The 13,051-nt window shown below is 39.2% G+C and overlaps 4 protein-coding genes across 6 annotated transcripts; all 4 read left to right on the top strand.

Annotated features, from left to right (window-relative positions):
- The first annotated feature begins 127 nt into the window (after positions 1-127).
- Positions 128-2,949, top strand: LOC17885814 (F-box/LRR-repeat protein At3g58940). 2 transcript variants are annotated; one of them, XM_006290652.2, is made up of 5 exons: positions 128-288; positions 572-1,540; positions 1,626-1,766; positions 1,859-2,215; positions 2,291-2,949. In XM_006290652.2, exons 2-5 carry the CDS (start codon positions 572-574, stop codon positions 2,777-2,779), a joined length of 1,956 nt encoding a protein of 651 aa, XP_006290714.1. In that variant the 5' UTR covers positions 128-288; the 3' UTR covers positions 2,780-2,949. The 2 variants fall into 2 exon arrangements, with proteins under 2 accessions (XP_006290714.1, XP_023638999.1); XM_023783231.1 differs by having other exon boundaries at positions 129-288; positions 569-1,540.
- A 347-nt stretch (positions 2,950-3,296) lies between these two features.
- On the top strand, positions 3,297-5,619 carry LOC17885321 (F-box/LRR-repeat protein At3g58930). The gene is made up of 4 exons (XM_006293223.2): positions 3,297-3,506; positions 3,767-4,740; positions 4,827-4,967; positions 5,059-5,619. Exons 2-4 carry the CDS (start codon positions 3,772-3,774, stop codon positions 5,398-5,400), a joined length of 1,452 nt encoding a protein of 483 aa, XP_006293285.1. The 5' UTR covers positions 3,297-3,506; positions 3,767-3,771; the 3' UTR covers positions 5,401-5,619.
- Positions 5,620-6,484: 865 nt separating this feature from the next.
- Positions 6,485-8,499, top strand: LOC17886388 (putative F-box/LRR-repeat protein At3g58880). 2 transcript variants are annotated; one of them, XM_023782999.1, is made up of 4 exons: positions 6,485-6,568; positions 6,692-7,564; positions 7,772-7,912; positions 7,996-8,499. In XM_023782999.1, the coding sequence occupies exons 2-4, from the start codon at positions 6,692-6,694 to the stop codon at positions 8,299-8,301; spliced, it is 1,320 nt and encodes a 439-aa protein (XP_023638767.1). In that variant the 5' UTR covers positions 6,485-6,568; the 3' UTR covers positions 8,302-8,499. The 2 variants fall into 2 exon arrangements, with proteins under 2 accessions (XP_023638767.1, XP_006291126.2); XM_006291064.2 differs by having other exon boundaries at positions 6,490-6,568; positions 6,687-7,564.
- Positions 8,500-9,111: 612 nt separating this feature from the next.
- LOC17885600 (putative F-box protein At3g58860) lies at positions 9,112-10,798 on the top strand. Its single transcript, XM_006292460.2, has 3 exons — positions 9,112-9,987; positions 10,112-10,252; positions 10,348-10,798. The coding sequence occupies exons 1-3, from the start codon at positions 9,112-9,114 to the stop codon at positions 10,687-10,689; spliced, it is 1,359 nt and encodes a 452-aa protein (XP_006292522.2). The 3' UTR covers positions 10,690-10,798.
- The last annotated feature ends 2,253 nt before the right edge of the window (positions 10,799-13,051 follow it).

Raw genomic sequence — 13,051 nt, 5'->3', positions numbered from 1 at the left:
GGCATCTACATGGGCCTGACTTATTCCACCATAGTTTCGCAGCCCAAACTCAAGCAGTCCCGGTTTGTCTACCTAATTAAACCAGAACCATCCTAGCTTCTCCGATGCCTTGTCTTGTCGAACTGAAAGTCTTGAGACTTTTTCCTCCGCCTGTCGCTGAATATTTTTTTTGTCTTTTTAATATATGATTATATTCTCTTCTCACCGTCCCAACTCCCACTCTCTCTTCTCACTGGACGCATTCACGAAATCCCCAAAATCTGGATCTTCGATTAAGTCTGTATCGAGGTAAAATTCAGAAGTTGTACTCATCATCTCCTCTGATTTACTAAATCTGTTCTGTGTTCTCTTTTGGGTGTTCAAAGTTTTTCTTTGGGTGGATTCGTATTTGCGCTGTGAACTGACTGATTTATCCCTGTTCCCATTTCTCCTCTTTTGGGAAATGGTTGTTAAATTTCATGTTTCATCTGTTTATAGGTTCCCGATTGCTTGATATTACCTTTACTGTTAAACCTTCCTCTAAGTTATACACAAGATGTAATAATGTACTTTTGAATTTCTTGTATAGAAGATGGATCGTGTCAGCAATCTACCAGACGAGATTCGATGTCATATCTTGTCCTTCCTTCCCACCAAGCACACTGCTGTGACTTCGGTTCTCTCAAAGAGCTGGCGAAACCTGTGGAAACTTATCCCTAATCTTGACATTGATGACTCTGAATTTCTTCATCCTGAAGATGGTAAAGGGGAAAGGAAGGATATTCGAGAGAGCTTCGTTAGTTTCGTGGACAGTGTACTGGCTACGCAGGGTGATTCTCCCATTGATAAATTCTCCCTCAAGTGTATAACTGGTGTTCATCCAGATTCTGTGAATCGTTGGATATGTAATGTGCTGCAGCGTGGTGTTTCGGATCTTAATCTTTTCACTGATTTTACCTACGAGGATACCGAAGAGGATGATTACAGGCTACCTCTAGAGATGTTTGTCAGTAAGACACTGGTTAAGCTGAAATTAAGAAGTGAACACTGTGTTAATTGGTGGTATTGGGAGATGGGGGCTTCCTTATCGATGCTTAAAAGTCTTTACATTGACTCGGAGTTGATTTTTTGTGGTGAGATGGAGAGCTTTCTTCCTTCTTTCCCTGCGCTTGAGGAATTACGAATGGCTAATATGGAGTGGAGTGAGTTGGATGAAACCATGTCAAGTGCAAGCCTCAAGAAGCTAAGTATCCACGGCACTGGTTGTGAAGAGTTTGAAAATCCAAAGACCATTTCTTTTCATACTCCAAATCTGCTTTACTTAAACTACTCTGATTTAGTCGCAGAGGATTATCCAGTAGTTAATATGGGAAAGTTAGTTGAAGCTCGAATCAATCTTATTGTGAAAAACGAAGATCAGATCAAGCGGGTAAGAGAGCCAGATTATGACTTATTAGAGGATGATGAGGGTGATGTTGTTCTTCAATTTGTCAATGTGGTGAAGCTCATTAAGGGCATACAAAATATTCAGGAACTTTACTTAACTTCTGATACTCTCGAGGTCAGTTTTATATTTTGTTTTCTCTGTTCTAGTTGTGAAACATTAATTGCAAACTATCTAGTCGGGTTTTATTTCTTGTTTTCAGCTACTTACTCTATGCTGTGAATCAATGCCGGTGTTCAACAACCTCAAAATCTTAGGTCTTAAGAGTGACGAGGGTCGTGGTTGGCAAGCAGTGCCAGCTCTTCTGAGAAACTGTCCACATCTAGAATGTCTGTTCATTGAGGTCTAACTATAAACCATGGAACTACTTGACAAAACATTTGTTAAAGATGCTGGTCAGACTCAATAGTCTTTTTGTCTTCTTTATGATTTTAGGGTCTCTTACACTATGTGACAGATAAATGCCGGGATGCTTGTGACTGCATTTCTCGGGAAGACAAAGGTCGTTCGCTCATATCTTGTCCAGTGAAGAAGTTGCAAGTTAGAGGGTTTCGAGGAACAGTTAGAGAGAAAGAGATGATAAGGCATTTCTTGGAGTACTTCCCGTGTTTGGATGAGATGGAGATAGATGCCGAAAATAATGTTTCTACAAACTTTGAAGTACCTAGAATTTTAAAAATTGTTGCGTATAAGCTCCATGACGTGGTCTCGACGGAGATAGTTGGACATTGGCAGAGTTCTCTACAGTCTGGGGGTTGGTCCGAGACCCAGATGGATGAGATGTATTTTGAGGTATATTTTGATTACCGCTTTCAATTACAAAAATATCATTGCAGCCTTGAAATTACTGTCTTTTCTTTTCTACAGTTTGCTCCCCGCAATAAAGAGCGTATCTACGATATGGTCTTCATGATGCATAGAGCTTCTTCCCCGGTACCTCCTCCTCTGCCACAAGAGATGTCTCAGGATAACCTTCAAATGCAACTGGATGCTGCTAACGCCAAACTTGCGGATCTTAAGGAGAGGCAACGGGACCAGGACGCTGAGCTTGCGGGTTACGAAGCTAAGTTCGATATGATTGTCGACCAGAACCCAATGATAGCATCAGCGTTGAGGGCTCGACAAGCAACTGAAGCAGACGGGGAAAAGTCGCCGAGTGGTCAGGAAATGACAGAGAAGAAGCGGGACTATGAAGCTCTGTTCGATATCATTCTCGAGCAGAACCCAATGCTAGCATCAGCAATACGGGCTCGGCTTGCAACCGACTCAGAGCGAGCTGAGACATCCAGGGATCAGGAAATGACCGCGCAAGACCAAGCTAGGGCAGCAGATTTTACTCCTCCACAAGGAGAATAGATTTTAAATGTTTTATATATGCTTGAAATTCTACTAAATGCTTCCAATTTGGTTCGGTTTGTGTTTTATTTAGTTCGAATTCCGGCTCAAAATCTTGTAACGAAGCTGCTTGTGTAGAGATTCTTCCTCCTCTAAACTTTTGAGTATTGATATCTTGGCTTCTCTCTCGACTTTGCATCTGTACACTGTAGGTGCGGAAGCCAACGGTTCTACTCTGTGTCTGCTGAATTTAATACTATAGTTGGTTACAACTGACAAGTAATAATGTGATTTGATTGGTTCGGTTTGCATATAACTACCACGGTAAAACAAAACCAATTCAGGCCAGCTTTACGATTCTCTGCTATAACTCTTCTGACAAATTTTGCCACTGGGCTTCTACACTTGGGCTTAAGTAGTTCTACCATACTTCCCCGCAGCCCAAAGCCGAACAATCCCGGTTTGTTTACCGAAGTAAACCGGTGATATCTTTTAAGACCCGGATCAAATAGAACCAACAGGCACCCTTCATTTTTTAAAACCCTCAATTTCGTTTTGTCATCTATTCCTCTTAAAGGTGGATGCTACTCCGATGCATTTGCATGCATAGTCGAACACAAAGAGTCTGTAACTTTGCCCTCTACCATAGTATCCGGTGACTTAGTTCTCCCAAATCTCTCTCTCTCTCTCTTATCACTGGACTCATTCACTGAATTCACCAAAATTTGGATTAAGCATTCGTCGCGAGGTAAATGCTCAAGTTTATCATCTCCTCTGCTTCTACTGATTTCTGTTCTCCTTCTCTTTTGTGTGTTTCTTGTTTTAATTTTTGTTTCTCCGGGTGGATTCCTATTTGCGTTGTGATTTGTGAACTAGGTTTTTTCTCTGCTCCCATCTCTCCTCTTCTCTCATATTTTGGGGGAAAGTTGTCAAATTTCACATTTTGCATTACTGTTAGACCTTCCTTCTGGTTGTAGATGTAATAATGTACTTTTAATATCGTTGCAGAGAATATGGATCGTATCAGCAATCTACCAGACGACGTTCGTTGTCATATCTTGTCCTTCCTTCCCACCAAGCAGGTTGCTATGACTTCGGTTCTCTCAAAGAGCTGGCTCAATCTGTGGAAACGTGTCCCTAATCTTGACATTAATGATTCTGAGTTTCTTCATCCGGAAGAGGGTAAAGGTGAAAGGGAGAATATTCGAGAGAGCTTCGTTAGTTTCGTGGACAGTGTACTGGCTACGCAGGGTGATTCTCCCATTGATAAATTCTCCCTCAAGTGTATAACTGGTGTTCATCCAGATTCTGTGAATCGTTGGATATGTAATGTGCTGCAGCGTGGTGTTTCGGATCTTAACCTTTTCACTGATTTTACTGACAAGGATACCGAAGAGAATGATTACAGGCTGCCTCTAGAGATGTTCGTCAGTAAGAAACTGGTTAAGCTGAAATTGAGAAGCGAACGCTGTGTTAACTGGTGGCATTTAGATATCGGCGCTTCCTTACCAAAGCTTAAAAGTCTTTTAATTGACTCGGACTTGATTTTTTGTGGTGAGATGGAGAGATTTCTTCCTTATTTCCCTGTGCTTGAGGAAATTCACATGGCTAATATGGAGTGGCAGGAGTCTAAGGAAACCATGTCAAGTCCAAGCCTCACGAAGCTAAGCATCCACGGCACTGGTTGTGAAGACTTTGAAAATCCAAAGAGCATTTCTTTTGATACTCCAAGTCTGCTTTACCTAAACTACTCTGATTTAGTTGCGGAGGATTATCCAGTTGTTAATATGGGGAAGTTAGTTGAGGCTCGACTCAATCTCATATTACAATGTGAAGATCAGATCAGGCGGGTAAGAGAGCCAAATAATGTTTTCTTAGAGGATGATGAAGGTGATGTTGCTCTCCAATTTGTCAATGTGGTGAAGCTCATGAACGGCATACAAAATATTCAGAAACTTTCCTTAACTGCTGATACTCTCGAGGTCAGTTTTATATTTTGTTCTATCTGGTCTAGTTGTGAAAGAATAATTGCAAAGTATCTAGCTAGGTTTTCTTTTCTTGTTTTCAGGTTCTTACTCTGTGCTGTGAATCCTTGCCGGTGTTCAAAAACCTCAAAATCTTAGGTCTTAAGAGTGATGAGGGTCGCGGTTGGCAAGCAGTGCCCGCTCTTCTGAGAAACTGTCCAAATCTAAAATTTCTAGTCTTTGAGGTCAATTATTAACCATGAAACCACTTGAAACCACATTTGTTAAAGATGTTGGTCAGACTCAATGACCATATTGTCTTCTTTATGCTTTCAGGGTCTCTTACACTATGTGACAGATAAATGTGGGGATGCTTGTGACTGCATTGCTCGGGTAGACAAAGGTCGTTCGCTCATATCTTGTCCAGTGAAGAAGGTTGAGATTCAAGGGTTTAGAGGAACAATGAGAGAGATAAATATGATTGGGCACATCTTGAAGTCTTTTAAGTGCGTAGAGGAGATGGGGATATTTGCTGAAGAAAATGGTCCTACAAAATTCGAACAACCTGGAGTGTTTGAATATGTTGAGAAGATATTGGATCTCTACAATGAGATATCGAGTTGTGATGTTTACTTCCTGGTGTGGGGTTTCATGCGCAGGAAATGGACTGCACAGTGAAGTCGACGAGTATGAAATTGTATTGATGGTTTTGCTAAACTCATGTTCTCTTTGATTTATTTCTGGAAAACTAAAAGTTGTCGACTGCATGTTTCCATAGCTGAACCTAAACAGAGTAGTTTTTTTTTTTCTTTTGTTCAACTAAAACAGAGTATAGTTAATTTGATGAATTGTGTCTGTTGTTGAAAAGCTGAAAAATTGATTTGTTACTTCGTTTCAGGGCTTTTATCAACAGAGTGTGCCAATGAGACGTAATCCTGATTTTAAATAAACTCAAACATAACATGAAAACAAAAATGACAAAGGTTTTGTAAGTATCCTTGATGATTCATCCACTTTGATCTTTGTCTTGAGCTTATAGGGATCTATGTTTAATTTCAAGGTAACTTGCTGCATCATCTTTAGCTTGGACTTGCTTCAGCTTAGAGATTCGATGGTTTGAAGGAATCAAGAGAGAGATGGAAATGATCAAGCATTTCTATGAATATTTCCCGTGCTTGAAGGAGAGGGATATCCATGTTAAAGATGGTCGTCCACGGGCCTTATCCCCTAGAGTGCCAGATTCTAACCCGTACAAGGTTTTATCGGGTCGCAATGTTAAAGTCAAGATGCACGGTTGTGGACTGCACAATGAAGTCGTGGAGGAAGAAAATCTTCAACTTATGCCAAAGTTGCTTTGAATTATTGTTTAAGAAGCTAAAAGGAGTACTCGACAGCTTATTTTACTTTTTTTTTTGGGGGCTAATAACGATGGTTTCTGTTTTTCTGGAGTTCTATACATGAACCGTTTGCATCAATTTATCTCTGCAATCTTTTGTAGCGAACTCTGCCAAATCTTAAGTCTTAAAGACTCTCCACTTGAACGTATATGTAGTAAGCTAAAAATTTTGATAGTCCAATTGATCATATTCTTGATAATTCCTAAAGACGTACGTTTGAACTTTGAAGAACCACTTAATAAAACGCCGCGTTTTCATCTGCTTAACAATGTAGGCACGTAAAGCAAAACTAAAACCTAATTTTCACAGCGACTCCTCTCTTCACTTTGGCAAACCCTAATAAATCTACTTTTTTGGCTTCCCTCCCAATTTCATCCTATCGGAATTTACACATATCCTCCGTTCCATGGGCCGTAGGTGTAGGACTTCCCGATCGCGACTAGTCCGAGGTAAACGCCTAAGCGAATTCATATTTTCAAATGTTCATGTTCGGATTGTTAAGTTTTGGAGTTTTTTTTTTTTTAATGTGTAATTTATATGTACTCTCTCTATTCTATTCTCATGCAGGGAAGATGGATCGTGTTAGTAGTCTACCAGACGATCTTATTTTGAATGTAATGTCCTTCCTTACCACGAAGGAAGCTGCTTCGACATCGATTCTCTCGAAGAGGTGGCGCTATCTATTTGCATATGTCCGAGCTCTCGATATTGATAACTCTGTCTTTCTTCATCCTGAAGAGAATAAACGGGAAAGGAAAGGGATTCGACAGAGCTTTATGGATTTTGTGGATAGAGTATTGGCTTTGCAGGGTGATTCTCCAATAGACAAGTTCTCCCTCAGGTGTGAAACCGGTGTTGATTCAGATCGTGTGCATCAGTGGATATGTAATGTGCTGCAGCGTGGCGTTTTAGACATTAATCTGTCCATCGATTTGGGGGAAATCGGATACCTGCTCGTCCAAACTTTCATTAGCACAAATCTAGTTGAGCTGAAAATAGCAAGTGGTTGCCATATTAATTTTCAGCCTGGGCACATATCCTTACCTGTGCTGAAGACTCTCACTCTTGTTGAACCTGTTTTCTCTGATAGTGGTCAGCTTCAGAGGCTGCTTTCTGCTTGCCCTGTGCTTGAGGCATTAGATTTGGCATCTGTTCATTGGTCGTATAGGAATGAGACCTTGTCAAGTGCAACCCTCAAGACTCTAACAATTGTCTCTGCGAAATCCTTAGAGGCCTTATCATTTGATACACCGAATCTTCTTTGTTTGAAGTACTCTGAGTTAGTTGCGCGGGACTTTCCGTTAGTCAATTTGGGAAACTTGGTTGAGGCTCATATCAAGCTTGATTGTAAACTCAGTCTACCAAGCTTCGGATCTAATGTGCCGAAGCTTTTTCGTGGCATATGCAGTGTTCAGAAGCTTTACTTATCTCCTGGAGCTCTCCAGGTCAGTATGCTGTTTTGTTCTGTCTCATAGGACCCCAACGAGTTAATCAGGCATTCTGATTAGGTTGAGGAACATTGGTTTTGAATTAAAGCACATGTCAAGGACTTCTGGGTGTTTAGTAGTTTTGAATAATAGAACAACACTTGAAATATGAATTGCAGCTGGTTAATGTTTCAGTTGGGACTTTTTAATTTGTACTTGTTTCAGGTGCTTGGTCGATCGTGTCAGGCAATTCCGGTGTTTAACAACCTCACACTCTTAGAGATTGAGAGTAGCAAGAATGTAGCGTGGCAAGCAATGCCGGTTCTCCTAAGAAACAGTCCACATTTAGAAACTCTAGTCATTAAGGTGAGAAATATAAACCATTAAAAGACTTGCAGAGATGCAGTTCATGACTGGAAAGCCCTAATGTCTTCTTTTTCTGCTTTTAGGGTGGTCTCGCACACAGTTTCACAAATGAATGCGGGGATGCTTGTAACTGCATTTCTCGGGAGGAGAAAGGTCGTTCGCTCGCATCTTGTCCAGTGAAGAGGTTAGAGATTCGAGGGTTTGAAGGAATGTTAAAAGATACGGAGATGATCAAGCACTTCTTGGACTATTTTCCCTGCTTGAAGATGATGGAGGTCTATGTTAAAGATGGTCGTCCACGACACCTAGCCCCTATAGCGTCGGATTCTTACAACCACTTATCGAGTCGCAATGTCAGAATCAAGGTGCACGACGATTCCTTGACATAGGTTGTGGACTGCACAATAAAGTCTTGGGAGGAAATTTTTAGTTTTTAGTTTTTTTTTTTTTTAATCTACAATACTTATGAAGCTTATAATAGGGAGAGTCAACTTGTTGGTTTGATGGCTTTTGCTACTAAAGATTAGTTTTGGTATTCGGTGGGAGTTGTATCAAACACGTTATGGCTGATGAACTTGATAGGATAAAGCGGCATGGACTTGATTATACAATCATCAATTAAATAACTCAAAACACATTCTACATGTATCATACTTGTGATCACACAACCATGTTAAATCTTAAATTACCTAAGGTAATTCCACTCACCTAAAAGGTAATATTGATCAATTTACGATATTTTATTGTGGCCATTTTATTGGGAGATTCGGTTATCCCGTGATTTAGGGATCCCCAATATCCATTGATTTTTTTTTTTTTTCGTCATCATTACAAATTATATATCTCTCTTTAAGAGGGACCGAACTCGAACCCGGATCTGGTGAGAAGGCAACAGAGGTGAGAACCACTAGCCCACTTGTCCTTCTCACCCATTGATTAATTTCAGCAATTGCGTATACATGATTTTATGCTATGATTTAGGGTTTTACGACCTCGAATACCAACCAACCGTACATGTATGTACGTCTTTATCACTTTGCGTCGAGTGGTTTCTTTGTTTGACCCAATTGACTCTGTTCTTTTTCTCTCTGTTTTGTAGATCCTAGAATACTACTGTTTACTTATCATGTATGTTTGTTCTTCCAGTTGCTTTGCTTAGGAGATTTGGTGTAGACTAGACAATGGGCTCGGATGAGAAGATGGATCTCTTCAACAAGTTACCGGACGAGGTTGTTTCTCGTATCCTGTCCTTACTTCCAACGAAGGAGGCCGCTTCAACGTCCGTTCTCGCAAAGAAGTGGCGTTATCTGTTTGCGTTTGTCCCTGATCTTGATTTCGATGACTCTGATTTTCTGCATCCCGAAGAGGGTAAACGGGAAAAGGACGGAGTTCTTCAGAGTTTTATGGCTTTTGTGGATAGGGTTTTAGCACTGCAGGGTGATTCTCCCATTAACAAGTTCTCCCTAAACGTTAAAACTGGTGTTGATCCTGCTCGTGTGGATCGATGGATATGTAATGTGTTGCGACGCGGTGTTTCTCACCTTTATCTATACATGGACTTTGAAGAAGAATACTCGCTGCCTTACCAGATATCTGTCAGTAAGACATTAGTTGAGCTGAATACAGGACATGGAGTTGATCTTTATTCGTGGGGAGATGACATGTTTTTACCTATGCTTAAGACTCTTATTCTTGAGTCTGTTTGGTTTGGTAGGGGTCAGTTTCAGACACTTCTTCCTGCTTGCCCTGTCCTTGAGGAATTAGCGTTGGTTGATATGGAGTGGAGAGATAGGGATGAGATCTTGTCAAGTCCAAGCCTCAAGAGGCTTAAGATTACCTCCGAAGACGGCTGTTTAGGCACTTTTTCGTTCGATACACCAAATCTTGTTTTCTTAGACTACTATGATTTGGTTGCGGAGGATTATCCAGTAGTAAACTTAAAAAGCTTAGACGAGGTTACGATCAGCCTTGCTCTTACTGCAGACCGAATCCACCAAGCAAGAGATAATGTTTGGAAGCTTTTTCATGGAATACGAAATGCTAAAACATATCACATATCCCCTGTTACTTTCGAGGTCAGTTCCCTATTCTCTTGTCTTTTGTAAACTCTTATTTGATCTCAACTGGTCTTTATAAGAAGGGAAGCCAAATGTTTTTGTCTCAATTATTAGTGGATCATAACAATGCCTCTTGATTCAGGTGCTTTCTCTTTGCTGTGGAACGATGCCGGTTTTTAAAAACCTTACCGTTTTAAATATTAGGAGTGTCATGCAGCAAGGATGGCAAGCAATGCCACTTCTTCTAAAGAACTGTCCACGTTTGGAAAGTCTATTCCTTGGGGTATTTTTAAAACACCAAACGACTTCTCTTTTAGTTTCCCTACTTATGACTTTTGAAATGGCTTATATGTATTGTCATCCTTTATGGTTTTTCAGGGACTATTGCACAATGTCACAGGGAAATGTGGGGATGTTTGTGACTGCATTTCTAGGAAGAAGAAAGGTAGGTCGCTCATGTCTTGTCCTGTGAAGAAAATACAGGTTCAAGGATTTAGAGGAACAATTAGAGAGACGCATATGATAAAGCATTTCTTGGACTATTGTCCGAATTTGGAGGAGATGGAGATAATTGTCGAAGAAAAGGAAGCTACTCTGTTTGAAATCCCTAAATGGCTTGAACTTGTCGAGGACACGCTGATGCACTACAACGAGATGTCGACTTGCACTGTTAATTTCAGGGTGCTCGCTCCTTTGTACTGGAGGTGGACTCGAAAATGAAGTCTTGGAGGTTGAAAACTTGCTTTCGTTGTTTCTCTTTTTAGTTTTTATTCTACTTTAAGTACGATTTGATTCATGTTCAATAATACGTTTTCACTATCTTTATATATTTAATGGGATAATACTATACGTTTACTGTAAATATTGCCATGTCTTGAATTGGTGATCGTATGTGCATGCTTCGGTAATTAGTAATTAACGAGAAGGAAATGTTTTGACTAACTACATAATTTACTCTCTTCGAGTAAGTAACACTCTTTGGACCATGACTCGATTTGGTTTCAAAATATATATCGTTTGTTTGAAACCTGTGTTGGTACAAAAACATCACCGACACAAACTGTTATGCCATGGACAAACAACTTTGTAGCCATACTTTACCTGGTGACAGATAGGATGAGAATATGCGATCATTGCACATGCACATCATGATGATCTTTATGATGAAATCACTTATGATGTTGATGATATATTCTCATGGCAGATCCGACGCATGTGGGCTGTGGCAGTGGGAAGCCCATGTCACGAGCATCACTTTGTTTTCTTCTTCCGGAGTCGATTAATGTTTCCATCAGAATCTGCACTATTTACTTCAAATCTCTTTTCACTAAACTACTAATATGTAATGTTTCCTGTATATGCAAAATATACGAGTGTATATAGCTTTTGTTTTGTTTATGTAAACTTAATTGAGAAAAAAACAACAATTTCGCATAAACAAAAAAATACAGCAACAATTCACATCTGAAGAATGAATACATCCAAACATGTTTCTCCTTGGGAATTAGTGATTTATGAGTGTCTAACAAAATCTTGTCCTGAACTTTTTATATTATTAACAAGAAAAATACTATATATTTTGTGAACTCAAGGCTCCATAGGGACAGTTTAAATCCTAACCAAATCACTGAGCACTTTGTCGCACGATCATCCATTTTTCTTTACCGAAAGCTAAGAGTTCAAAATTCAGTTTAATTAGGGAAAATATTAATTTTGTAATTATGATAAGACCAAAATATTTGTTATATATATATTATAGTATATATATATATATAGATATATTATAATATATGTTGATGATGCACAAAATTAAGAAAACAAACAGTAAGAAGTTACACAAAGAAGAAGAAGAAGATAATATTACACAAGCGTACTTTTACCGGAGCTTATATAAAAGACTGTGTGTTGATCGTGGAAGTTGGAGAAATATATAATAATACGAAGGAAGGAACAAATGCGATTCATGTTAGAGACAAAGTATGATGCAGAAAGGACCCACACCCATGTAACCATTGTCCCAAAAGATCAACCGTCGTATTTGGGTCTACTTGGTTGGCCCATTTCTTCTCAACCACAAAAATGAGAAGACAAAACATAATTTTTGCAACTAATAAAACCATAACATATACTATCACTTTGTTTTTGTCCTCTTCTTCGTCTATGTGGATCTCTTTCTTTTTTCTTCCCAAAGAAAACAAGACCAATTATCTCATCTCTCAACACCATTTCTTTCTCTTAAACAACGCACATTAACCAACCCCATTTGATGTGACTATATTAATTTACATGACCAGAAGAAAAAAAGAAAAAGAAAAGAGTTGTGGTTGAATAAATAAATGATTAACCAAGGCTAAAATTTACGTTTGTGTATACTATAAACTATCAAGATTTATATACACATATATTCTCTTATTATTATTAACCCATCACCAATATAATATAAATATTAGAACTGGGGGTAAGTGTCAGGTTGGTCGATGGTGAAAGAAACCGGTTCTGATAATCTCAATCCCAATAAACCAACCCCCCCCCCCCCACCCTCTTCTCCTATCCGTTCCCTCATTGGAAACATCACCTACTCCTCTCTATATGTACTGTATTTATACTTGTAATAGTGGATCATAACACTATAAAATGTTAAAGACTATATCGTTATTGCACTAAACTTAATTAAGATATTTATAAGTTTATAGTAGTAAATACCTTATACAATACGAACATCAACAAGAAAATAATGAGAAATATAGCCTTAACTATCATTTTTTTTTGTTTTAAGACGATGAACGTCTACAAGTGAATTGTGTAAAGGATTAATGCCGACACATGAGCACGACTTGTTTTATCTATCTTGTAGGAATTCTATATAATAAGGAATTCTTGGAAACCATGAAAAAAAAAAAGAGTTGACAAAAGATGAGCTAGAGGTTAGGTTCCATAAAAGATGTCACGTGGCTCCCATGCAAGATGTAAAAATCATGATCATGTGGAGGATATATCTTGCTTCTTCTTCTTCTCTCTACTGTATAGCAAACTGCAACTAGTTAAGTAGATCATCATAGTACCACCACCACTACCTCCACCA

Source organism: Capsella rubella, unplaced genomic scaffold (assembly GCF_000375325.1).
Source record: "Capsella rubella cultivar Monte Gargano unplaced genomic scaffold, Caprub1_0 scaffold_5, whole genome shotgun sequence".
In the NCBI taxonomy this organism is placed as follows: Eukaryota; Viridiplantae; Streptophyta; class Magnoliopsida; order Brassicales; family Brassicaceae; genus Capsella; species Capsella rubella.
This window is presented reverse-complemented; position numbering and strand designations above follow the sequence as displayed.

What these genes read in the sequence shown, in the direction of transcription:
- LOC17885814 (XM_006290652.2), top strand. Translation starts at nt 572, where the DNA reads ATGGATCGTGTCAGCAATCTACCAGACGAGATTCGATGTCATATCTTG. An exon ending in TAACTTCTGATACTCTCGAG is followed by an intron (nt 1,541 to 1,625) that starts GTCAGTTTTATA and finishes TCTTGTTTTCAG; the next exon opens with CTACTTACTCTATGCTGTGA. An exon ending in TGGATGAGATGTATTTTGAG is followed by an intron (nt 2,216 to 2,290) that starts GTATATTTTGAT and finishes TCTTTTCTACAG; the next exon opens with TTTGCTCCCCGCAATAAAGA.
- LOC17885321 (XM_006293223.2), top strand. Translation starts at nt 3,772, where the DNA reads ATGGATCGTATCAGCAATCTACCAGACGACGTTCGTTGTCATATCTTG. An exon ending in TAACTGCTGATACTCTCGAG is followed by an intron (nt 4,741 to 4,826) that starts GTCAGTTTTATA and finishes TCTTGTTTTCAG; the next exon opens with GTTCTTACTCTGTGCTGTGA. An exon ending in TAAAATTTCTAGTCTTTGAG is followed by an intron (nt 4,968 to 5,058) that starts GTCAATTATTAA and finishes TTATGCTTTCAG; the next exon opens with GGTCTCTTACACTATGTGAC.
- LOC17886388 (XM_006291064.2), top strand. Translation starts at nt 6,526, where the DNA reads ATGGGCCGTAGGTGTAGGACTTCCCGATCGCGACTAGTCCGAG. An exon ending in CCGATCGCGACTAGTCCGAG is followed by an intron (nt 6,569 to 6,686) that starts GTAAACGCCTAA and finishes ATTCTCATGCAG; the next exon opens with GGAAGATGGATCGTGTTAGT. An exon ending in TAGAAACTCTAGTCATTAAG is followed by an intron (nt 7,913 to 7,995) that starts GTGAGAAATATA and finishes TTCTGCTTTTAG; the next exon opens with GGTGGTCTCGCACACAGTTT.
- LOC17885600 (XM_006292460.2), top strand. Translation starts at nt 9,112, where the DNA reads ATGGATCTCTTCAACAAGTTACCGGACGAGGTTGTTTCTCGTATCCTG. An exon ending in TATCCCCTGTTACTTTCGAG is followed by an intron (nt 9,988 to 10,111) that starts GTCAGTTCCCTA and finishes CTCTTGATTCAG; the next exon opens with GTGCTTTCTCTTTGCTGTGG. An exon ending in TGGAAAGTCTATTCCTTGGG is followed by an intron (nt 10,253 to 10,347) that starts GTATTTTTAAAA and finishes ATGGTTTTTCAG; the next exon opens with GGACTATTGCACAATGTCAC.